Here is a 26772-nt window from a genome sequence, read left to right as displayed (position 1 = left end):
ACAGTCTTAGAACAAGAGGAAAAATCACTTAGTACATGTGAAACACACACACACACACACACACACACACACACACATACACACACACACACACCCTAGGGGATTATACTCTAAACTGTGTATGGATAAAATTACAGGTCAAGGTCTAGGTTAAATGACTGTAAATTTTATATTATTTGCAATGATCATTTGTATTGGGGAGAGGAAACAAAATTTTTAGAAAGTAGTCTAGGAAACTGTACTGCAAACTCTCATATAATTTTTTTAAGGAACCATACGTGTATAAAATTAACACTGAGATGCTCAAGTAAAATTAAATGACATTTTTAGATTTCATCTTTTAATTTAAATAATTTTCATTTTCAGAGATAAAACCTCTCACCTTTACTATGTAACACTGCTTTTGACAGTTTTCAGAATGCATTAATAAATGAAAGTAAAAAATAGTAAAAGGAAATTTTTGCAGGCAACATGAAATCTGAAATCTTCAAAATCTCTAGAATTAAAAAAAAATGAAGATAGTTGGTGAAAGTAAACAGATTAGAAATTCAGATTATAAAAATGCACAGCTCTGGTCCATCCTTTACCTTTTTTGATGTCAAGACGGTACTAACTGGAAAGACAACTGGTTAACTGTTTTCCAAAAGACTTTTTAAGGTGACTGAATATATCAGGCATTCAGCACATATCAGAAGGCAGCTTCTACCAGTCTACCAGGGGAAGATCCATTTATCCTTGGCTAAAGCTTAGTAATTACACTTAATATATATATATATATATATATTTATAATTTAGTTGATTACCAGTCTCTTAATTTACAAAGAGGAAGAACTAATATAGGGATCTGAATATTCCATGGTAGGGCCAGCAGATTTTTTTCTAGTAACCTACATGGGAAGCCAAATAAACAGCAATTGGTTGCTTAGTGGGTATAAGTCAGAATAAGCGGATATAGAAGAATCAGGTGTGTGATACTCTTAGGCTAAGATGTCTTGGTTCATTCCAATAGTAGAGTATTAGTTGTGGGCTTTCGTCCATTGGCAAAAGCCACCACTTCCATGGATAATGCTTGGGTGGGCTAAACACTCCTATAGAAAACCAGACAATCTGAACACAATTCAGATAGGAGACACCCTAAACTAGTAAATATACATAAAAAAGATTTCATCCTCACAGCAGTCATCTGAATTACCATTTTACCTACAAAAACAGTTTTTAGAAGATTTTTAATAACACCTCTAGTAGCATATACAGTGTAAAGTATTAATAATGAGGAAAGGTATTTGGGACAGTTTTTGATTATTGTATATTAGTTCTTTTAGATGTGTTGGGGTAAGAAACAACTGAGGATGTCTGAAGTCACAGGATGAAGAAAGCTGAATGGGCAGAAGCCCTTATGTCTTAGGCCTGCCTGTCCTGTTTACTAGGATAAGGCGTGGACGTGTGCCTTGATTGCATCTCTCTGTGCTTTGTACCCAGTTAAGTAAGGCATCCCAGAAGATTATTGGAGGAAGGTGTGGAGTAGGATGGCATTGACCTCTACCTTGAGTCTCATAGCCAAGATAGCCTGATCCTCAGTGTTTTATGAAAATGGTAGAAAGAAACTGAAACTGTGTTGCTCTGAAGGGATGGCCCTCCTTCCAAAGGAGGTGCAATTCAGAGAGGAAATAGGTAGGACTGTTGAGAGAGAGGTATCATTGACTCACCATGGGTGGCAGTGCTTTCCAGAGTGTAGTGTATAAAATGGTCCATGGAAAATAATTTTATATTCATAAATATGTATGGGTCTTACTGTGTCACAGAAATATATAACTAGTATACCAAATTTGTGACTTCCCGGATGTTCTGTTGCCCAAGGCTAACGTAGTATTAGCTTCCCTAAGTGAATCTAAAGAACAGTACTAAGTAAACAAACAGTACAGTGATGGACAGATATGAAAAAAATATGAATGACTGAAGTTTGGGAAAACACTGATTACTGAAAAAATTACAGGCTTCAAAATCAAGTATACCAGGGATAGATGTTTTGCTCACTGGCTTTTGGGATGAACCTGAGCAGATTACATAATCTCTCTAAATCTGATATCTTCATTGAGAAAAGGGGAAATGAGAATGAAACAGTGCCTCCCAAAGTTGTTAAGAAAATTAAATGTAATTATCTGACACACCTAGCACAGTAATTGCCAGCATGTATTTATTTCCTCCTCCTGTTGTAAAATAAAGATATTAGGATCGGATTATTACTTGGCAGTGATATTAGATTATAGAAATCCTCGGTGGGTTGTTTGTTTATTGTGGTAGTGCTGTTCTTTTTTTGAAGTTGTGGAAAATAGGAATAAATATTATATTTTACTTTGAGGAATAATTGAGGAAAAAGAGTAAAGACTAGAGACCTTTATATTGTAATGTACAGTCTACTTTCACCTGAGAGGTCAGGGCAGCCTCTAGTTCAGGGTTTGGCAGACTCTTTTTTCTGCAAAGGGTGTACTTTGCTGGCCATATGTATGGTCTGCGTCATGCATTTACGTTTACAATCTTTTAAAAATAAAAAAGTCCTTCTTAGCTCACATGGCCATACAGAGGCAGGTTGTGGACCAGACTTGGCCTGCAAGCCGGAGTTTGCCAACCCTTGGTCTACCTTTATGGGTAATTATGATGCAGGGACATAGAAACTCTTCCCTGTCCCCAGCAATTTTGATGACATGCCTTCGTTTGCTTATATGTATTGTGTTCTTACGTTGGGTAAATGCCTCCATCCCCAGTCAGATTAGGTTAGGATAAAGGAGAATGGTGCATAGATTCCTTGGTGGGGAGAGGGGGTCTCTCTACGAAGGGATTAATCTTGACAGAATATAATAAATAGACTTACCCACAAAAGGATATTTTGGCATCCTTGGAAGACTGATATGACCTGTCTTAAGATTTCTTGAATCCTTGGTCCAACCCAGAGGTTGGCAAACAGTAATAGCCTGCATGCTGCCTGGTTTTGTATAATCAGTGAGCTTACCTGCGTGCTAAGGAGGGTTTTTATATTTTTTAATGTTTTTTTTTTTTTAATGCTAGGTTATTCTAAATATTGTGTGACACACAAAATTTACATGTGATTCAAATTTCAGTATTCTTAAATTTTATTGAAAGATAGCCACACCTTCATCTAGTGTTGCCTTTGGCTGCTTTTATTACTACCTCTGCAGAGTTGATTAGTTGCAACAGAGATCATTTGGTGCAAAGACTAAAATATTTACTGTTTGGCCCTTTACAGAAAAAGTTTGCTGACTTCACGTCTAACTCATAATTTTTTCTTACCTGGAGGAAGATAGTTTTTATTATATTTCTCCCTCTCCATCATCATAATTTCGCTGGAAGTGGGAGTATGGAGAATGGGAAATTTACTTACAGCTGTGGTATAGCAACTTCTGTTCTTTGAGAGGTAGGAGGGCAGAGGGAAGGGGAATACATTTCGTAGAGATATACTTGACATTTGGAATAGGAAGAGGAAAGGTTAAAACAGTAGAGGTTCCAAATAGGATACTGACACACAGCCAAGAGAGGTCTACCCAGAAGAGCTTGGGGACAAGTCTAGAAGCTGTTAGACTCAAAACAGTGTTTAGGTAAATCCACCATAAAGAGAATTCTCCCTGTTTTTGGATAAACAAGGTAAAAGAGGAAGGAACAGTATTTCTAATTCTCCACATCCTCTTTTTAACCTTGTCCCTCCTTCCCCTCAAGCTTAGCTAGTCTATGAAAATTACCTAATATGCAGAGTGGTACCTTTATCTAAGAAAGTTTTTAGAACCACTTGCAGTACCCCCTATTAAATTGTCCCAAGTAAAGTTCTAATACTTAAAAAGCAGAATTGGTTTAAGTTACCTCACATCCTTCAGGGAATGAGGTGTGGAATATGAATAAATTCAGTCAGAGTATACTGCATTCTAAATTATTTCACTGGTAAAAGCACTGGAATGAATTCTTCCCCTTTAAATATTCTGTGTATTTCTCAAACATGTAGAAAGATGCATAGTTATGACTAGAATACCTATAGAATTGTACCTGCAGAGTTGAATACCTTAGTAGTGTAATTTATAATTATAACCTATTCTGATTTCTTTTCAAATATTAGGTGTCCTAGTTGCCTATGAAGGTTTGCCACTTCATCTTGCACTGTTCCCCAAACTTTGGACTGAGCTATGCCAGACTCAGGTAAAGAAAATGAGTTTTAGATGATTTGATCTTTCATCTCATCTGACCATTTGGTCATTAATTTTAGAAACAATCGGTTGAACACAAACTGGAAATTAGAGATGTTTTAGAATCTTGGTAGATAAAAGTATGATTAATGGAAATAATAGCTATTGAGTATTGGGCATCAAGTTGCCCTTTGAGGTTTTTATTTCAATAGATTTGTACCACAGAGGAGGTTTCAAATGAGCTATTGAATTTGTAATGTATTGATCACTGTAAACAGTCATGCTGAAAGTCCAACAAAACAGGGAGGTATTTAGGAGAAGAAGGCACGTTCCACTTCTTGTTCCCCCTCACCTGCCCCATCTCTCTTTTGCTCCCCTCCACCCTTCTCAAAATTGGCAGAAACAGTTTCATCAGTCTGTCCTTTACTTCTTCCCTGTTGCTTTGGAGAGGTTTTCAAGAGTCTGATGCACTTGTTCTTGTCCGCAGTCTCACTGAGGTCAAGAAACAACTCATCCTACCTACCTAAAGTATCTAAAAGCCAACTCTTTAAAGTGGGCATCTCAGTAATGCTTGTTTAATTGGCGGGGGAGAATGGCAGGAACATGAAGGGGGAAAGCAGATTGGTCCTAAGATTTGGCTCATTCCTTGGATCAGGCATAAAGGATCCCCACTTTCTTTAGACCCAGAAAAAAAAACAAACAAAAAAACCCCACAACTACTGGTTTTGTGCTTGGTTGCAGCCTCCCATCCCCAGAGGAAGAGAGTTGTATTCACTTTACTTTGGCTTAAACTTTACTCAAATTCTAGTATCTGAAACACGGAAACATTTTATGCCTCTGGTACAGCCAACTGCCTAGGCTGTAATGCAGTTTCTTCTCCTTGTAGACATGTGTGAAATGGTGTTGGGATGGTTGTTTCTCTCTCTTCTTGTTTCAAACTGTGAACTTCTCAAGTGTAGAAATGGAATCCTCTCTAGCCCCTAAAGAAATGTCACTTTGTTTTCTATAGTAGGAATCTTTGAACTAATTTATGTTGATCCCAGGGCCTTATTTAGTACACTGGGGACTTTGAGAAAATGACGTGCTGGTTGATTTTTTAGCTGAGTGGTCAGTTCAGTAAACTGGAGCAGACCTCTGCTTTTTCCCTCTGCCACTGCTGCTGCTCTTTTCATTCTTCTTGATCTGGGTAGTTGGTTTTTTTGGTTTCTCTGCTCAGCCAATCTGTTGCTTCCCTGTTGTTTTATCTACTCCAGCATTTTACTGCTCCCTTTATTGGCTTGTTTTCCAAAGAATTCACTGTCTCCAAAAACTTCCTCTAAAACAATGCCAAACTCTATTCAGGCTTCTAGAGCCCAGCCATCTTGGTCGCAGCAGCCATCAGGAAACCTGGGCAGCAGGCAGAGGCTCTGGTTGCTAGAATAAGGCCAGTCTTCCTGACAGCAAGCCTTTGAGGAGTTGGGTCCTGGTCGTGTTAGACTCCTGGTTTCTTGGGTGAACTTGAGTGTACTTAGCAAATGCCTAACTCTAATAAAATATTTAAGTATATAATCTATACCTATTATCTAAACTTTGTCCTATTTTTAAAAATAGTCCATTTTGTCATGTATAAATGATTATTAAAATACATATAATCGGGGCACCTGGGTGGCTCAGTGGGTTAAGCCGCTGCCTTCGGCTTGGGTCATGATCTCGGGGTCCTGGGATCGAGTCCCGCGTCGGGCTCTCTGCTCAGCGGGGTGCCTGCTTCCTTCTCTCTCTCTCTCTCTCTCTGCCTGCCTCTCCATCTACTTGTGATTTCTCTCTGTCAAATCAATAAATAAAATCTTTTAAAAAAAATACATATAATCTAGGGAGTATATCCACTTAAAGACATACTACTTGTGTTTAAGAGCCATGACTATTTAAAAACAGGAAAACCAAATTTTAGTAAAATTTCCATCTGTTGGGGACCCACTAATTATCTTTGTGAGATAATTAAAAGAAATTTGCTGTTTACCTTTGCAGTATTCATGGGGGGAGAAGGATATTTACCAGACAAACTACAATTGCTTTAAAGTTTTAACTCCTTTCATGGAATAAATTTAATTTTTAAAATTTGTTTTTTTCTCTACATATGGTTTGGTTACCTATTAATTATCCATCAATTTGGTCCCCTGAAAACATTTTCATCCACTTGTCAGTCTTATTTATCCAGTCCTTGTTTCTTCTCTTCATGCCCAAGTTGAATTTCTTTGGAAACCTGCTTTTTTATATTGCCCTTCAGACGTTACAAGTCTCTTTCTCTGACACTCATGTGTAGAGTCTAAGTGCGGAAGATTTAGTTTACTGGGAGAACAGTTACTTAACTGAAAATTCAGTAGACAGTTAAAAGTGGCTTCTCTAACAGGACTTAAAATGTCTGCATGTTCATCATAAGTGCGTGTAAGCCTTGCAGTTACTTCCATCCTCAACCATCAGTACTTCTTCTCCCCCACTGTAGTCTGCAATGTCAAAAAACTGCATCAAGCTTTTGTGTGAAGATCCCGTTTTTGCAGAATATATAAAATGTATCTTGATGGATGAAAGAACTTTTCTAAACAACAACATTGTCTACACATTCATGACACATTTTCTTCTAAAGGTATGTCCTACTTTGGAAACTCAGTATGTTATTTCCAATGTGTTAGTGGTTATATTTTCATTACGTTGGCCTTTTTGGAGACTTTTGTTTTAATCTTTTTTTTTTCCCCAGGTTCAAGGTCAAGTGTTCTCTGAAGCAAACTGTGCCAATTTGATCAGCACCCTAATAACAAACTTGATAAATCAGTATCAGAACCTGCAATCTGATTTCACCAACCGAGTTGAAATTTCTAAAGCAAGTGCTTCTTTAAATGGGGTAAGAATTGGGGTACCTGGCTAGCTCAGTTGGAGTGTGTGACTCTTGATCTTGGGATTGTTTCAGCCCCACCTGGAGTGTAGAATTGCTTAAAAATGAAATATTAGGGGCGCCTGGGTGGCTCAGTGGGTTAAAGCCTCTGCCTTCGGCTCAGGTCATGATCCCAGGGTCCAGGGATTGAGCCCTGCATCAGGCTCTCTGCTCAGCAGGGAGCCTGCTTCCCCCGCTCTCTGCCTGCCTCTCTGCATACTTGTGATAGATAGATTTATAGGCTTAATCCTTGGTCAGGCAGAAATCCATATGAAAAAATTTGCATCTTCAGTATACTTTCTAAAGGGCAATCAGATAATGGCTATGTTTTATGTAATTAAGAGTTCACTGTAGTGACTTTCACTCCGTCTGTCAAATAAATAAAATCTTTTTTAAAAAAATGAAATCTTAAAAAAAAGGGGGGGTAAGAACTGTGGAAGGTAATAGTCCTGTACTTAAGTACTTTCCTTAAATCAACTCTAAATTCAGCTTTAATATGATTTTTACTATAACTTCAAATTAATATTTTTACTATCATAACTTCAAATTATTCAAACTCTGAAAATGACATAGATGAAAACTCTCTAAAAATATGTGTTCTCTATGCCTTTGAAGTGTGTAGTACACACTTTTACATTACCTTGGAAGACATGAGCAAATGTCATTAAATGCTAAGGGCAATGAGACCACCAAGAGGGAGACATTTCTTTTATCTCCAGGTCATACAGTAATGGAACGCTAGCACCTGTCCAGCAGCAGTCTCCACAATAACCAAGTGTTGCTTAGATGCCAGACTAGATTCTAGAGCTAAGAAACACCTTACTATTTGACTGACACCAGAAATCAGCGTATTTGAGGAATTGTAATATCTAGATTGAGGCCTTAATTTCTCATGGATAATTCGGGGCTTATTTTTTAAATCCCTTTTTTGTCTTTTCCATTTTCAGAAAACTATTTGAGTCTTCAGTGTGACCTTATTAGTGGCATAATACGTAGAATATTGGTATTAATGACTTAGAACCAATAAAATATGGTAATATGCTAATGCTAGCTTTCTAGTTTTAGCATTCTCTAAAATTGCCTGAGCAACCAGAATGAATTCCTGGGAAAGTAAATGTGTGGTAAACTGTAAACAACTGTGTCAAAATGTTAGCTTTAGAATATGAAATGTTCCCATCTGGGTTTTCTAGGATCTGCGGGCACTTGCTTTGCTCCTGTCAGTACACACTCCCAAACAATTAAACCCAGCTCTCATTCCAACTCTGCAAGAGCTTTTAAGCAAATGTAGGACTTGTCTGCAGCAGAGAAACTCACTCCAAGAGCAAGAAGCCAAAGAAAGAAAAACTAAAGGTTAGCTTTCTGGACTAATATTAATTACCTTTAGGGTGGGAGAGGGGAAGAATACACTCGGTATAACTGACTTTATTGTAGCTGTCGGTTCAGTTGGGTCTCTTGCATATAATGCTAAAAAAAAACTCTCCCACAAATACTCCCACTGTGATCTTAATGACTCCTTTCAGAGAATGATGTTCATTTTCACAGATGATGAAGGGGCAACTCCTGTTAAAAGAAGGCGTGTTAGCAGTGATGAGGAGCACACTGTAGACAGCTGTATCAGCGACATGAAAACAGAAACCAGGGAGGTCCTAACCCCAACTAGCACTTCAGACAATGAGACAAGAGACTCCTCAATCATTGATCCAGGAACTGAACAAGATCTTCCTTCCCCTGAAAATAGTTCTGTTAAAGAATATCGAATGGAAGTTCCATCTTCGTTTTCAGAAGACATGTCAAATATCAGGTCACAGCATGCAGAAGAGCAGTCCAGTGATGGTAGATTTGAAGACTGTAAAGAATTTAAGGACCTCCACTGTCCCAAGGATTCTAACTTAGCTGAGGAAGAATCTGAGTTCCCTTCTACTTCACTCTCTGCGGTTCTCTCTGACTTAGCTGACTTGAGAAGCTGTGATGGTCAAGCTTTGCCCTCCCAGGACCCTGAGGCTGCTTTATCACTCAGTTGTGGCCATTCCAGAGGACTTTTTAGTCATATGCAGCAACACGACATTTTAGATACTCTGTGTAGGACCATTGAATCTACGATCCATGTGGTCACAAGGATATCTGGCAAAGGAAACCAAGCTGCTTCTTGACATTAGATGTAGCATGTCTACTTTTAAGGTCCCCTCTCCCCCCAATGCTGTTTGTATAAGTTTTGCTTATTTCTGTTTTTGTGCTTCAGTTTGTCCAGTGCTCTCTGCTTGAATGGCAAGATAGATTTATAGGCTTAATCCTTGGTCAGGCAGAAATCCAGATGAAAAAATTTGCATCTTCAGTATACTTTCTAAAGGGCAATCAGATAATGGCTATGTTTTATGTAATTAAGAGTTCACTGTAGTGGCTTTCACTTCCTATGGCTGTCTGGGAGGGACAGGGTTCTCTGGCCCTGTACAATGTAATTTAAACTTACAGCATTTTTACTGTGTATAATATGGTGTCCTCTGTGCCAGTTTTGTACCTTATAAAAGAGGCAGATTGCCTCCGATCGCTGTGGTTCTTATTATCAAAATTAAGTTTACTTGTATACGGAACAACCACAAGAAATTTGATTCTGTAAAGAATCCTCTTTAGCTGTGGCCTGGCAGTATATAAATGGTGCTTTATTTAACAGAATACCTGTGGAGGAAATAAAGCACACTTGATGTAAAAATAATTGTTTTATTTTTATTGACATGACCGATTGCTATTCTGTGCACTTAATTAAACGAATTGTGATGACTTTTCATTTGTTTACATTTAACATTGCTTTAGTCTTCTCAGATGAAAGTAATGAGAAAACTGTGAGTGGGAGGGAAGCACTCCTCCTCCATCATATTCTCTTTCACTATAGTAGTAGCAGCAGTCCAAAAAGTCACTTACCCCTGAGCGTTTGAGGCCTCCGCCCAGAGTGCAGAACTGCCGTAGGGAGCAGCCTCAGGACAAGGCCTGCTGCGCCTCACATCGCCATGCTTCCAAACGCGACGCGCTGCTGCTTCGCTACCTAAGAGCTACAGACCTTAAAAACCCTGACGTAAAATAAAGGAAAAGTATCAATGTGCCATTTATTTTTTATCTGCCTGAACTAAAAATACAGCTGAAAGCAGCTTGCTAGGACAAGCTTTAGTGGGAAACAGCAACCGTCTGTACCCAGCGGCTCAGTCTCTCCTCAAAGGAGCGCTATGGGAGGTAAGGTTCATACCCAATATCCAGGTTGCTTGCTACTTTTAATCTAGTAAGAGTCTAGTTGTAGTAAAGGTTCAAACGGTGCTTTGAATTCTGTATAAACTCATGGATTTCATCCACTATAAATGGAGTGTCTTTTTTAAAAGGAATAATGGGGAAGAGGTAAACTTGACATTTTTCCTGCTTACAAAGAGTAATACCCTTATAAAATCTTCTAATTCAACCATTTAGGGTGGTCAGCCGCAGTAAACCTTTTATTTCTTCAAAATGCTGCTTCTGCCAACAGAATTTCATGCTCCTCTTTACAGACAGGAACTCCTGAACAGTCTAATTGTAATTCAGTCTGCCCTGGATAGGCACAAAGCTCAGGGCACCTCTTGCATAGTGTTCTGGAAAGAAGATAAGAAGCTTATTACAGCATTACGAAAAGGAAAACTGTCCATAGGGTACTACATCTTGTTATTTTTTTAATAGTGTGTCAGGGCGCCGGGACATGGGTGTGAGCTTGAGTGTTTCTAGACTTAAAGAATACTAGTAACATACCTTCTGGCCAGTTCCTACATCTCCGCTTCATGATGATCTTTTTATTTGTCAACTAAAAACAAAGGGGAAATTCCCTTAAAACAGCTTTTAAAACTTCCAATACAAAAAATCCTTTCATTAAAATCCCTGAGCATTTAAAGTACTGAGTCAACAACTGTACAGTCCCATCTTCCAGGTTATACGTCAGCACCAACTGAAAATGCACTGTTCCTGCATGCCAGCACTGACCTCCAGGACAGAAGTGCAGTGACACTGGTAACCCAGAGTTGATGTCAGGGGTGAGGCAATGCAGATCTTAGTGATTTAGGTGGCCAAAATGTGAAACTTGTGGAGCATGAGTTAAGAATTCAACTTCTTTCTTCTAAAACCATAAGCATTAGCACATCTACTATGCTTAGAACTAAGTCTTCATCTTTTATCATTACTATGTTTAACATTTTTTATTTGTTTTACAACCAGGTACACATAGCTTTACTATGATCAACTTTATGATGTTCTCAAGTTTCTGTGAGCTCAGATAAAAAAAAAAAAACAAAGCAAGTTTTAAAAGCATGGATTTTAAAAAGCAATATTGGGGTGCCTGGCTGGCTCATTGGGAAGAGCATGTGACTCCTGATCTTGAGGTCATGAGCTCAAGCCCTATGCTGGCTATAGAAACTACTTAAAAAAATAAAACATATTAACAGAAGAGTCAGTCCCAGCTTCTCTTTAACCCTAAAGCTTACTTACCAATCCTGCATACTCACCGGTGATGCTCCAGCAAACATTTGGAATTTCCCTCCCTTTCAGTTCTAGTACAGCAGGATATTTAGAAAATTTTTGCACCAACTAACCAAGCAAACATATAGCAGACTTGTTAGTCCAGTGTGCCCTATCACCTTTTTAACCTAAACCCAAAGTATTAACAATTAAGGTAGTTTGGGTTGTTTTTTTTTTTTCCTTATCCTTAATCTGTAGCTTTTACTTACAACTTTCTCTCCCTCAGTGGGAGAAAACTCCGAAATCTATCCCCTAAATGTGAATCTATTTTCCTAAAATGACCATCTTGTACTCCCTTGAATTTTTTAAGACTCATCCTAAAGACTTCTGTCCCCACCGTCTAGATAGATCCCTTAATTGTTAAGAACATAGCCATATGGGAAGTGAAAAACCAGCTCCGCTTCTTAGTGGCACATTTTTTTCCCAGTGACAGCACTGAAGATCCTAGCTTGGGAAGTTACTTACGTCTTTCCCAGTGAAGACGTCATACAGTTGCTCTGTAGTGGCGTCAAAGAATGCGATCATGTGCAGTACCACAATGGGGATTTGATCTCAAAGAAGAGAAGAGATCCGAAGGATAACTAACTAGCATGCCAGGGATCAAGCTACTTAGATTTTAAAATGCAGTCTCCCACTCTTCATACCAAAATGTCCCCAAATTTCATACTACACGTTCCACACACATGGAAATAGCACGAAAAACCTTTTAGCACCACCAATCCTGGTTACCGTGAAACAGAGCTCATTGTTCCTTGGAGCTCTTCAGCTTTGTTCCACTCCCAGACCATTGCTTAATATCCCAGATCCTTCCTGGACATGGACATAATGGCCCAAAGGGCGTAACGATAAATAGATAAAGGACAATAGCACTTAAAGCCAAAGGGTGTCAGTTGCCCAACACCAGAGGCCAAGCCAAGAACAGGACCTAAAACCTCCCAATCCAAAAGGCTGGAGAGGTTTTTCCGTTGTGGTAGGTGAACCTCAGAGTTGCTTGGTTTATAATCGTTGCCTGCCAAAGAACCCCACCTTTGACACACAGTCTTGAACTATGTATTTATCTCATAAGAAGGCCTATGTATACATTCCCTTCCATCAAGAATAGAAGTCTCATTTCATTACTTCCCCCCAAAACGGCAAGGGATGCAAAGATGAATGAAACAGCCCTCCTCACTAACCTTTTCCAGTTCATCATTTAGGACTTTGAAGCACCCTCATTAAGCACTTCCTTTTACCCCTCCCTGCATCCTGACCTCAAAGGTCATACCTGCAGAGTGTTCTCACTCAGTTTCCTTTTAACTGTCAGTTCCTGGGTTGCCATGGCTTTCCTTGGTAAAATCATTCCCATTGTAAATTCTAAAAAGAAATATACAAGAAGTGATTTTGATCAAAAAAAACTTTTTGAGCACCACCAATAAGGCAGAAAATCCAAACAGCTTATAAGAAAATAGGAGAACTGATATTTATAAAATATTCTATATCATTGAGAATTTCAAGACCTTACCATGTTTTTAACATATAAAACTAATTATGAACATGAGTTCCATAGGAACGAATGCCTTTTTTTTCAAATGCCTCACTTTTATTTTCTTCTTGATAAAAGTATGATATTTTCAATGTTTTTTTCCAAAAACTCCATTTTATAAAACTACTAGCTTTATGACCTTCACCTACTTAATTGCTTCACCACCACCTCCCAAAGCTTGGCCTCCCATATTCCAACCTGTGACCCAGGCAGCACCTCATACCTTGATAACAGAGTCCAAGGAGGAGGTGTGGTTATACAGGCCCCTCAGTCCTTGTGCCTGGCAGCTAATTTAGGGAAGAAGACAACGAATGACCTCACTTCCACACAGTGTAGATACCATCTCTAGGTAAATCTCAATTATATCTGTAATGCCTCTCATTCCTTCACTCATTCATTCAAACAAAGATTTATTCATAAGCACCTACTATATGCCAGGAATTGTGCAAAAAGCTGGTGATACAGCAGTGAATAAGACACACACCTTCCATGCCCCCTTAGAGCTTCCACTCTAGGAGGGAAGATAAACCTGGAACAAGTAATTATACAAACAACTGAATGAATTGCCATTCCAGAAAACTCTCAGCAGTTTCATAGGCAAAATAGTTTGTGGTGTATATGATACCAACAGTCACTAATTATGGTCTTACTCGTGACTAGCTCTCAACCTCCAGACTACAGTTTATCCTGCAGCATAAAGAGTTGTTTCAGAAGCCTCACAGACATCACCCTAACCTGGGAATCCAAACCACAGTACAGAGCATAACTTGGGTAAATAGAAAAGGGACCCTCTGGTTCACAAGGACTGCCTTCTTTACCCATCATAAGTGCCTTCAGGTAATCGCCAAGAGCCTCCCTGAGCGTGGCAGTGCCTGCATGTTTCATAAGATCCTTCAGTATATCCCCATCTCCTTTCTTTTTCTCACGTTCACCTACAAATCAGAAAAATAACAAACCTAAGAAAAATCTGGTTTGATGTACTCTCACAGCATGAGGACATACGGCTGGGAGAAGTGCTATGATCCTGGGGGAAGAGGAAGAAGTGGATATAAGAGAGTTGTGCCAGATTTATTCACAGACTTTGAGAACATGTAAGGTTTTTTTTTAATCAAAGGTCCATTGACTGGGTTGATGGCCAAATCTGGAGTGGACTTCTTAAAAATGTGAACCCCTTAATTTGCATATAAAATGTTACGTGTATATGTATATGTATTATATTGATGATGTAGTCACCCCATGGCTTTTATCAGGGTCTAGAAATGCGCTGTCCAGTATGGTAGCCACTAGCCACATTTGGCTATTGAGCACTTGAAATGTGGCTGGTCTGATTTGAGATGTGTTAGAAGTGTAAAATAATACACAACAGACTTTGAAGACTTAATACAAAAAAAGAATGTGAAATCTCAGTAATTTTGATACTAATTACATGTTAAAATGGTATTTTTATATATTTGGTTAAATAAAAATATTAAAATTTCACCTGTTTCTTTTAACTTTTTTAATATGGCTACTAGAAAAATTTAAATTCTGTATTGTATTTCTATTGAACAGCGCTGGTCTAGAACCCCAAAGCCAGTGTAATTAGGAAAATCAAGTTCCCACAATAAAGTGGCCTTGGAGCTACACTTTTTTCATGTGGAGGGAAACTGGGAAAGGAGGGAAGACAGAGGGAAGGAGGAGAAGGGACAAGAGAGAGGGGTGGGGGACAAGAGGGCAGATAGGAAGGAGGAAGCATCCGAATGCCGCCCTGGGGATGCTTCTGTGGTCTTCTCAGAATGAAAAGAGGTGTTGGTTTGAAATACTTAGTGTTCCTGTGATTCCCTTGAGCTGTCCTGATCCCGGGTCCTGGGTCCCAGTGTGTCATGTAACGCCACCAAGGGTTGAATCTAAAAGGCCAGCTTAATATGCTGATGAAAACCTTTCCAGCTGGATCTTAATATAGTGAAGTGAAATCACAGCCCTTAAACATGGAACCCCACATCTGAAGATGGGTCTGAGCCCCACTTTCATGGCATTTTATAACCTTTACTAAAGGCCAGTCATAGGCATGTATCTCAGTATGGTTTAGTTTTTCTATCTTTGTTAAGAATTCACATTTAAATATGTTCACAAATCAAAAAGACCCTCTGTTGAACTTAGTTTGGAAAATCAACAAATGGTACAAATGGTCATTCCCCTCTTCCCCCAGGAAGCAAGCTTCTCAGCTTCAAGTGGACAGTCCCTGAAAACCAAATCTAGGAGCTCCACAAAGCTCCACCCCCCAGGAGAGCCAGGCAAAAGCAATGCCGCAACTAGTTTACCAAAACCATGCAATATAACTGAAAGAGGGGACAGCTAAAGTGGAGAATTTTCACTATTAAAGGGAAACCACAAAGATGCAGAAACAAAACCCCATTCATCCACCTGAGCACGCTCCAGTCCGTACACGGTCACATTTACCTGCCACCAGCCCGGAGTCACAGAGGAAGGGGCCAGGGAGGGCACGGGCACCTGTATGGGCCCCACACCTGGAATGCAGGCCAGTCACAGGGCTTCTGGGGCTTCCTCTTCTTCCTCCTACACCCCTCCGCTCCACACTTCACCCTGCCTCCCACAGTCTAGCACACCTGCTTGGCAAACAAATCCTACATAGTTCACCAAAACTGCCATACAGGAATCACAGTCTATTAACAGTTTTTCAAATGCCCAATATATATAGCAGAAACTTGACCTTTTAAACAAAAGAAACCAGCAGATACCTCACCTCAGTGTCATCTACTTCACTTTCTTCAGAAAGGTTGATTATTTCAATCAATCCCCTGTGCTTTGCACCAGATTCTTTAATTACACCTAAAATAAACAAAATATGTTCTTCAATTACAAAGTAACAACTGGTTTATGCAAAACTGCCCACCTTCCTCACAGGATACCACCGCAGAGGATGACAAGGCAGGCTTAAGGCTTTGCCACCACACAGGTGTTCTCCTGGCCCAAAACAGTGGTAAGGGAACAAGGAAGGTGGAGGCAAAACCTGGCCAATGAGAGTGTACACAAAACTAGGGGCCAGGTGGAAGCATGAGGGCGAAGTGGGCCTTTAACCAATGCTTCTGTTTTCCTTTCCCCATATTCTTTACCTGGTCAAAGCAGGATAAAGGGCTATCTTGAAGAGGAGTCACATATGGGATGGGAGGCCAGAAAGGAGGAATGAGGTCTAATCAGGGAAAGCATGAGGGGAGGCAGGTGGTGGCTTGGGGAAGATGTGTGTGGACTCCACGTAGCTGGATTTCTCTCAATAGCAAAATGCAGATTTCAGGGACATCAAGACAGCAACATAGGTTATTCCCAACTTCTGTCCCCATCACAAGACAACTAGCAGCTATCCACAGACACCACAGTGAAAATCCCTGAATGCACCCTTATGGACCAGAGACAAAGTGCCAAACGAGAAGGGTAGGAGAAGTGAAAAAAACTGACCAAATCACCCCTCCCTCATGCCAGCAGGGAGCTGTGGTTTCTTCAGTGGGGAAAAAGGTGGACCTCTAAGTCCCCTAGCATTGGGGGATGGTTCCTAGAAGGCCTGCCTGAGTCTCGGCTCACAGGGACCACTGGGAATCAGACAGACAGAAACAAGGCAAAACTTCCACTAACCAACACTCAAAATCCTGTTGGACTATGTTCCTGCTACAGCAGAGCATGAGCAAAGATCCTGGCCAGTAATTCCACCCATCTGCGGAGCTGAGCTGGTAGCCCTATGTAGCTAGGGAGCTCAGTTGGCAGTTATGCCTGATTAGGATCCCCAGTCAACGGACTGAAACCAGCTCTGGACCCCATCCTACCACCCCACCCAGTCAAGGAAGCAAATCTGCAGCCCCACTCAACTACTGAGTGTAGTCTCCCGTCATCCGGACCATACAGGAGCCTGACCAGAGAATCTGGGCTGCCACTGACCCCATCCTCCAGCCCCACTTTGGGCAGGAAGTCAAACCAGCAGCCCTGCCCAATGGTTGAGCACATTCTCTGGTCCCACATAACCAGGGAGCCGGAACAGTAACTCTAAGCAACCTTGAAGCCCAGGCTACAGACCTACCCAAACGTCAGACACAGCTTCTGGCCTTGTCCAGACAGGGAGCCTAGACAGTGACCCCACCCAAACACAGAACACAGCCCCTAGCCCCAGCAAACTACAGGATATAGCTGGAGGCCCATCCCTACGAGCCAGCCCAGCCAGCAACGTTGCTCAACAGCAGAGCATAGCCAGTGGCTCCCTGATCTTGAAGTGAAGCCTGCAGACCTATCCAACTTCAGGGCACAGTCTAATCACAAAGCACAGCCTGAGGCCAGGTCTAATCACAAGCCCTGCCTATGGTCCTACCGAACAAAGTCTAGCCAGCAAAACCATGTGGTCAGGGACCATAGCTTGAGACCCTACCCAACCAGGAGCAATGGCAGAGACCCACCATAGCCCTGCGCAATCATAGAGTCTGCACAGTAGCACTGCCCTTCCAGGGAATACATCAGGGACCAGCTCCCAACCAGAGGGGACTGTAAGACGCATGTAGAGGCCCCATGTGACCATGCAGTACAGCCAGCAGCTACAACCCGCCGGGGTGTCTGCTCAGCAACCCTGCTTGAACACAGAGCCCAACCAGCAGACCCACCCAACCCAGGAGCCCAGAGAGTAGAGCCCCAGCCTCCAACCCTGATCAGAGTATGGGCAGCAGACCCACGCAACTAGAGACCCTGACAGCATGCCCTGCCAACCACAAATGCTACTAGATGACCCACCAACTAACCCAAACTAAGCTGAATGGTGAAGGTCTTTTCCTACTGAAGCAAACCCATGAAGTCTGGAAAAGGAAACCACTTACATATGCAGATACCAACATAAGGAATTAAGGCTCATGAACAACCAGGTAAACATAACACCACCAAAGGAAACTCATAAAGCTCCAATCCTAAAGAAATGAAGATCCACAAACTATGCATTCTGTAATTAAGAATAAATCTCTTAAAGAAGTTTAGTGAACTATAAAAATACACAGACAAAATTAGGAGGACACTGCATGAACAAAATGAGAAATTCAACAAAGAAACAAAAACCAAAGAAACACAACAGAAATCCTGGAGCTGAATACAATGACTGAACTGAAGAATTCCACAGAAAGCTTTAATAGCTAAACTGACCAAACAGAAGAAAGCATTAGTGAAATAGAAAATAGGTTATTTAAAATTAGCATCATAAAAATATATGAATGTATAAAACCCATATGAATGGATATACCCAATGTGTAATGGTAAATATATAGTTAAAGTCAGATCATCAAATATTGCAATGGTGTTGCATAATTCACTTACACCTCTACTTTAAAAGTTAAAACATAATAAAAATAACCATAAATACAATAATTTGTTACTGGACACAATATGAAAATATGGAAATTGTATTATCAATAATGTATAATCTGAGGAGGGAAGAAGTATAATTTCTGTATGCTACCGAAGTTGTTAATAACTTAAATAGCATGTTATAAATATATTTCATATAAGCCTTAGGGTAACCACCTGAGGATAACCCATAGTAGATATGCAAAAGATTATGATAATGGAGTCAAAGCATACCACCATGAAAAGGCATCAGATCACCAAGGAAGACAAGAGAGGAAGCAAAGAACACAGGATCTATAAAGCTGTTAGAAAACAAAATGGCAAGTGTAACTTCTTACCTATCAATAATTACTTTAAACATAAATGGATTACATTCTCCACCAGAAGACACAGAATAGCTGAATGGATTAAAACAAAAACAAGAAAGATCCAACAATATGCTGCCTATAATACCGAGACTCACTTTAACTTTAAAAGGATACACATAAACTGAGAGTGAAGGGATGAAAAAGACATTTCAAGCAAATGGTAACCCCCCTCAAAAAGGAGTAGCTATACTTGTATTAGACAAAATACTAAGAAAAAATGGTTAAAAAAAAAGAAAAAAACCTAAAGGAGGTTATTATATAATGCTGAAGGGACTGATTCATCAGGAAGATAGAACAATAGTAAATATTTATGTACCCAACATTGAAGCAGCTAAATATATAAAGGAAATACTAGCAGAACTAGGAGAAATAAACAGCAATACAGTAATAGCTGGGGACTCTAAAACCCCACGATCAATAATGGAGATTATCCAGACAAAAAAAAAATTTGTAAGGAACAGCAGATTTAAACATTATAGACCAAGTGGACCTCACACACATATATAAAACAGCCCATTAAACAACAGAATACACATTCTTCTCAAGTATCCATGGAACGTCTTCTAGGATAAATCATGTTATAACACAAAACAGGTCTCAACAAATTAAAAAATATAGAGATTATAGTATCTTTTCAAACCATAATGGTAGGAAACTGGAAATTAGTTAACAGGAGGAAAGCTGAAAAACTCACAAATACATGGAAATAAATAAAACATTCCTGAATAACCAATAGCTCAGAGAAATCAAAAGGGGAATTTTAAAAATACCTTGAGTCAAATGAAAATAGAAACAACATACCAAAACCTACGGGATGCAGCAAAAGCAGATCTAAACTGGAAGTTTTTAGTGCTGAACATATATATCAAGGGGGGGAAAAAAAAAGATTTCAAATAAAGAACCTAACTTTTTCTCAAAGAGAGTTAGGAAAAAAACCACACACTAAGCTAAAAATTAGCACATGAAAGCAAATAAGAAGCATCTATAGGGGTACCTGGATGGCTCAGTTGGTTGAGCGGCTGCCTTCAGCTCAGGTCAGGATCCCAGGATCCTGGGATCGAGTCCCGAATCGGGCTCTCTGCTCAGCGGGGAGCCTGCTTCTCCCTCTCCCTCTGGCTGCCATTCTGCCTACTTGTGCTCCCTGCCAAATAAAAAATAAAATCTAGGGGCACCTGGGTGGCTCAGTGGGTTAAAGCCTCTGCCTTCTGCTCAGGTCATGATCTCAGGATCCTGGGATCGAGCCCCGCATCGGGCTCTCTGCTCAGCGGGGATCCTGCTTCCATCTCTCTCTCTCTACCTGCTTCTCTGCCTGCTTGTGATCTCTGTCAAATAAATAAATAAAATCTTTAAAAAAAATAAAAATAAAAATAAAATCTAAAAAAAAAAGAAGAAAAAATATCTATAGAAGCATCTATAGATTCCATATAACCTTATCAAAATGCCAATGGAATTTTTCACAGAAAAAGAACAATTCTAAAATTTGTGTGAAACCACAAAACACCTCAAACACCCAAAGCAATCCTAAGAAAGAACAAAACTGGAGGCATCACAACTCCTGATCTCAAAATTTACTACAAAGCTACAGTGATCAAAATAGTATGGTATTGACATAAAAACAGACATAGAGACCAATGGAATGGAATCAAGAGCCCAGAAATAAACCCATGCATATATGATCAACTAATATTTGACAAGAGAGACAAAAATAGTCAGTGGTAAAAGGTAGTCTTTTCATTAAACAATACTAGGGAAACGTCACAGTCACATGCAAAACAATGAAACTGGACCCTTATCTTGCAACACTTACAGAAACTAACTTAATGTGGATTAAAGATCAGAAACCATAAAACTAGAAGAAAACACTTTGCAATAATTTTTGGATAGGACACCAAAAGCACAAGCAACAAGAGCAAAACAAGTAGGACTATATCAAACTAAAAAGCTCCTACAACTGAAACAATCACTAACAAAAGGAAAGAGCAACCTGCAGAATGGAAGAAAATATTTGCAAACCTTATCTGATAAGAAGTTAATACCCATCCTGCTAAGCGAAGTAAGTCAATCAGGGAAAGACAATTATCAAAAGATCTTACTGATTAGAGGAATTTGAGAAACAAGATAGAACATCATCGGAGAGTGTAGGGGAAAAGGAAACAAGATGAAACCAGGGAGGGAGACAAACCATAAGAGACTCTAATCTCAGGAAACAAACTGAGTGCTGCTGGAGGGGAGGGGGTTGGGAGGGATGGGTGGCTGGGTGAGGGACACTGGGGAGGGCATGTGCTATGGTGTGTGCTGTGAATTTTAAGACTGACGATTCACAGACCTGTACCCCTGAAACAAATAATACATTATATGTTAATAATAAAAAGTTAATGCCCAAAATATATAAGGAACTCAGAAAACTTGCCAGCAAAAATCCCCCAAATAATCCCATTAAAAATGGGCAAAGGACCTAAATAGACATTTATGCGAAGGAGATATTCAGATGGATGACAGGTACCTGAAAAAGTGCTCAGCACCACTGAGCATCAAGGAAACACAGATCAAAGTCACAATGAGGTATGACCCCACACCTGCTGGAACACTAGATCAAAAAGAGACAAGAGGTGTTAGCGGGGATGTAGACGGAGCACAGGGAATCCTCCTGCACTGTGGGGTGGGAATGCAAACTGGCGTGGCCCCTGTGGAAAACTGTGTGTGGAAGTTCCTCAAAAATTAAAAATAGAACTACCATATGATTCAGCAATTCCACTTCTGGGTATTTATCCAAAGTTAATCAATATCTCAAAGACACATCTGCACCCCATGTCACTGCAGCACTATAGTTGCCAAGACACGGAAACAACATATGTGTCCAGTGACAGGTAAATGGATAAAGAAGATGTGGTGGATACACTCACACACACACAACAGTATATTGTTCAGCCATACAAACAAAGGAAATCCTGCTATCTGGGACAAAAAGGATGGACCTTGAGGGCATTATGCTAAGTGAAAGAAGTCAGACAAAGACAAAAATTATATGATCTCATTTGTACGTGGAATCTAGAAAAAACATAATCCTAGAGAGCAGATTGGTGGATGTAGGGAGCCGGTGATGGGGGAAGGTGGTCAGGGGACACCAACATGAGAACTTCTAGTCACAAGAGGAAGTTCGGAGGATGTCCTGTGTGGCCTCATGACTACAGTGAACACCACTGTACTGCTATTGGAAAGTTGCTAAGAAAGTAAATCTGAAAAGTTCCTAACACCCACACAAGAAAACTGTAATATATGAGAAGAGGGACGTGATAAATAACCTCACTGCGGTAATCATTTCCATCATGTATATATAAAATCATCCTGCTGTATACCTTAACCTTATACAATGTTATAAGTCAACTGTGTCTCAATAAAGATGGGGAAAAATTAAAATAAAATTCAGTTAAAAAAAGAAAAAAGACCAGAATGTTGACTCTTCCCCAGAAGGTCCCACTTGCCACCTCCAGGACTCACTGCTAGAGGAGAACGAGCAAGCGATCATGGCAGGCCCTATTCAGGCCCCCTTCAGCTCCCGCCTTGGTGGGGCTCAGTCTTACCTTCCAAAAGCAGAGGCTGCTGCTTTGAGGTGAGGGAGACAGAAGAGACACAAGACAATGAGCTTCCCTGGGACCCTCAGAGTCCTGTTGGGGGGTGTGGGGTGGGGTAAAAGTTGCCAGACCCGGCCACAATCCAGCCAGTTGCACACAATGAGGGAGCAACTAAGAGCAAACCCCAGCCAGAAGTTTCCAAGGCAGAAGTGGACATCTTTCGTTGCTTCGTGAGCACCTCCCTGGGCTCAAGGCTGCCTCGAGCAAAGCGGCCAACAGGGCAGAGGCCCACGGCCAACAGGGCAGAGGCCCACGGCCAACAGGGCAGAGGCCCACGGCCAGCTTGTTGTGGGACTCTGACCCAACCCTCAAGAAAGGAATGGACCCCTGAGCAGAGGCTCAAACTTTAACTCAGTACAACCTTCTAGAATTAAGTCTCTCCCTCTCTTCCTCTTCACCTTTGTCTTCACATCCATGATTATTTCAACAAGTATTTACATGCACAGACTGGCAACCAGGCAGGAACTAGGCATCAGAGAAGAAACTTAGTCTTTCAACAGGAAAACAACATTCCAGACAGTGATTTAGACCTGGAAACAAAACCAATCCACCCCTGACCAAATGACCTATGGAATGAAAGCAACACAAATGTCCATCAACTGATGCACAGATAAAGCAAATGCATTGTATCTGTACAACAGAGTATCATTCAGCCATGAAAAGGAATGGATCACGCTACAACATGGATGAACCTTGAAAATGTTACGCTAAGTGAGAGGAGCCAGTCCTCTAAATGTGAGACCTCAAACCTAAAAATCCTAGAAGAGCACAGTCAGTAATTTTTTTTAAAAAAAGATTTACTGGGCGCCTGGGTGGCTCAGTGGGTTAAGCCGCTGCCTTCGGCTCGGGTCGTGATCTCAGGGTCCTGGGATCGAGTCCCGCATCGGGCTCTCTGCTCAGCAGGGGGCCTGCTTCCTCCTCTCTCTCTGCCTGCCTCTCTGCCTACTTGTGTTCTCTGTCAAATAAATAAATAAAAATCTTTTAAAAAAAAAATAAAATAAAAAAATAAAAATAAAAAAAGATTTACTTATCTATTTATTTGACAGAGAGAGATCACAAGTAGTCAGAGAGGCAGGCAGAGAGGGAGGAGGAAGCAGGCTCCCTGCCGAGCAGAGAGCCCGATGCGGGACTCGATCCCAGGACTCCAGGATCATAGACCCGAGCCGGAGGCAGAGGCTTTAACCCACTGAGCCACCCAGGTGCCCCACAGTCAGTAATGTCTGACGTCAGCCATTCGTCGAAGGGACGTTTTTCTAGGTATGTCTCCTGAGGCAAGAGAAATAAAAGCAAAAATAAACGATTAGGACTACATCAAAACGAGTGCCTGGATCGCTCGGTGAGTTAAAGGGGTTACTCCTCATTTCGGCTCAGGTCATGATCCCAGGGTCTTGGGATTGAGCCCCACCTCCCGCGCTTTGCTGGGTGTGGAGCCTCCTCAGGACTGTCTCTCTTCCTTCTGCCCCTCCCCGACATGCATGAGCTCAAAAAAAAAGGGACCACATCAAAATAAAAAGCTTCTGCATAGCAAAGGAAATAATTAACAAAACTAAAGGACAACCTACTAACCTACTAACTGATAAAGGGTTAGTATTCAAAATATATAAAGAACTTATATAGGGGTGCCTGGCTGGCTCAGCTGTAGTCCCTGTGACTTGATCTTGGGGTCATGAGTTCAAGGCCCATGTTGGGTTTAGAGCTTACTTTAAAAAATAAGTAAAGGGATGCCTGGGTGGCTCAGTCAGTTAGGCCGCTGCCTTTGACTCAGGCCATGATCCCAGGGTCCTGGGATCAAGTCCAGCATCAGGCTCCTTGCTCTGCATTGGGAGCCTGCTTCTCTCTCGGCCTCTGTCTGCCACTGTGCCTGCTTGTGTATGCACGCTCTCTCTCTCTCTCTCTCTCTGTGTCTGACAAATAAATAAATAAATATATAAAATCTTAAAAAAAAAAAAAAAGTAAAAATATTTTTTAAAAAACACTGAAAATAAATTTTTAAAATTAAAAAAAAAAAAAAGAACTCTTACAACTCAACACTAAAAAATAAGTAATCCAGGGATGCCTGGGTGGCTCAGTCAGTTAAGCTCAGGTCATGATCCCAGTGTCCTGGGATCAAGTCCCACATCAGGCTCCTTGCTCAGTAGGGAGCCTGCTTCTCCCTCTGCCTGCCACTCTGCCTGCCTGTGCTTTCTCTCACTGACCAAAAAAAAAAAAAAAAAAAAAAAAAAAAAAAATCAGATTTTAAAAAATTATAATAAGTAATCCAATTAAAAACGGGCAGAAGAGGGGCTCCTAGGTGGCTCAGTGGGTTAAAGCCTCTGCCTTCGGCTCAGGTCATGATCCCAGGGTCCTGGGATGGAGCCCCCCATCGGCAAGAAGCTTGCGTCTTCCTTTCCCACTCCCCTGCTTGTATTCCCTCTCTTGCTGTGTCTCTCTGTCAAATAAATAAAACCTTTCAAAAAAATGAAATTTTGCCATTTTCAATGACATGGTTAGAGCTAGAGTATAATGCTAAGCTAAATATAAATCAGAGAAAGACAAATACCATGTGATTTCACCCATGTAGAATTTAAGAAACAAAAAAAACAGACTCTTAACTCTAGGGAACAAACTAATGGTAATCACCAGGAGGGGAGTTGGGGGATGGATGAAACAATGAAGAGGATTACAGAGTACTCTTATCATGATCAGCACTGGGTGATATATGGAATTATTAAATCACGGTATTATACACCTGAAACTAATTTAACATTTATGTTAACTACACCAGAATTAAAACTTTTACAAAAGGAGCTAGTCACAAAAGACCACATACTCTATGACTCCATTCATATGAAACATCCAGAATAGGCAAATCCATCCATAGAGACGGAGAATAGAAATAGGCGAATCCATCCATAGAAATAGAAAACAGATTAGCGTTTGCCAAAGAGTGTGGAGTGACTGCTAATGGGTACAGGGTTTCTGTGAGTGGAGAAAATGTTCTGAAACTGATTGTAGTGATGGCTGCACAACTCCATGAGTGTACCGTAAACCAATGAACTGCATACTTTAAATGCGTGAGCTGTACGGTATGTAAATTAGATCCCAATAAAGCTGATGAAATCCCTGCCCTGAGGAATGGGGGTAGGAGGAGAACAAAATAACAATATATTTAAGAAACCATAAAAAGATACCAAATATCAGTGCTCTGGGAGAAGATAAAGCAGGAAGGGAGACAGTTCAAAGAGGGGACCTGCAATTTCTATAGTAGAGACAGGTGGTTTCACTCAGGACAAGAACCCAGAAGAGTCTCCGGGAAGAGTGCTCCAGCAGCTCCAAGAGAAGTCTAGGGCTCACAGGTGCCTGGCAGACAAGAGTACTGCTGAAATCAAAGAGCTCTAAAGGATGCTGGGAGAAAGGAAAGCGACAGCTTGCCGGACAAGCACTCTACATGACCAAAGGGTATCTGAAACTACACGCACCAAATCCAGGGGCCAGAGAGTGCTAGGCCCTTATCAGGAGTTCTAAAAATATCTAGTGAATGCATGAATAATACATGAGCCCACTGGGCCCCCAGGCTGCCTCCAGCCCCCATCTATGCCCTGAGCCCCTTGTTACCTTTCCACCTCAGCCTGATGTTCCCACTCATAGAAGAAAATCAGCTTTCCTTTGCGCCTGCTTCAAGAAGCCTCACCTTCGACTTGCTTCAGCTCACAGATGTCACCGCTGCCACCTCATTCTCCACGATGAGGCCCACCAGGAGGTCACGGAGCTTCCTCTTGGGCCAGTTGTTGGTATCCCGTTCTGTCCTGCCAGGGACCAGAAGGGCAGAGCCGTGAATGGAGGCCCCAGCTGGTAGCCACATGCCCAGACTGCGGAGTCAGGGGAATGCCCGGGACCAGCCCAGGGCAGCCCATTACCTCTCAGGCAGCCTTGAGAACCCTGCCGCCTTCAAAGTTAAACCAGATTTCTACCAAATATCTTTTAATATTCCTTCTCTGTTCCTTAAGATATTATTACCACTGTGCAAAGTAGTGTTTTGGCTTAAAAACACTGGCTTATTCTGGGGGAAGAGGAGCCTAGCAATCTCACCCACTGGAAATGGATGCGCAAAGTCTGGTCTGTACAAAAAGGTAGTAATGACTGAAGTAGTTTTAATCAAAACAGGACAAAATCATCGAGTGCATGTATTATCTCCTGCGATCCTCCCAAATAAATGTTCCCATTTTAGCGAGTGGAAATGAGATGAGACAAGTCGCTGGTGCGTTCCTGGTGACAATGCGGGGAAAGGAGAGGC

General features: G+C 41.0%; 2 protein-coding genes across 5 annotated transcripts in view; one reads left to right on the top strand and one right to left on the bottom strand.

Annotated features, from left to right (window-relative positions):
• USP34 (ubiquitin specific peptidase 34) overlaps positions 1-9802 on the top strand; it is a 244320-nt gene extending 234518 nt beyond the window's left edge. For 2 of the 4 annotated variants that reach the window (XM_032352232.1, XM_032352230.1), the window contains 5 exons: positions 4121-4200; positions 6667-6807; positions 6919-7062; positions 8283-8442; positions 8635-9802. In XM_032352232.1, the coding sequence (XP_032208123.1) occupies positions 4121-4200; positions 6667-6807; positions 6919-7062; positions 8283-8442; positions 8635-9242 (1133 nt within the window). In that variant the 3' untranslated portion in view covers positions 9243-9802. The remainder of the gene's footprint in view (positions 1-4120; positions 4201-6666; positions 6808-6918; positions 7063-8282; positions 8443-8634) is intronic. The other 2 variants (XM_032352231.1, XM_032352233.1) reach the window with 1 other exon arrangement.
• Positions 9803-9960: 158 nt separating this feature from the next.
• LOC116596376 (putative activator of 90 kDa heat shock protein ATPase homolog 2) lies at positions 9961-26340 on the bottom strand. Its single transcript, XM_032353689.1, is given in 9 exon segments — positions 9961-10638; positions 11584-11645; positions 12063-12164; positions 12856-12993; positions 13954-14067; positions 15526-15625; positions 15879-15964; positions 23708-23765; positions 26191-26340. Coding segments are annotated over 9 exon segments (918 nt in total). The 3' UTR covers positions 9961-10530.
• Between the last annotated feature and the right edge of the window lie 432 nt (positions 26341-26772).

The sequence above is a fragment of the Mustela erminea genome, chromosome 7, assembly GCF_009829155.1.
Source record: "Mustela erminea isolate mMusErm1 chromosome 7, mMusErm1.Pri, whole genome shotgun sequence".
Classification (NCBI taxonomy): domain Eukaryota; kingdom Metazoa; phylum Chordata; class Mammalia; order Carnivora; family Mustelidae; genus Mustela; species Mustela erminea.
The sequence above is the reverse complement of the archived record's forward strand: the minus strand, read 5'-3'. Positions and strand labels throughout refer to the sequence as shown.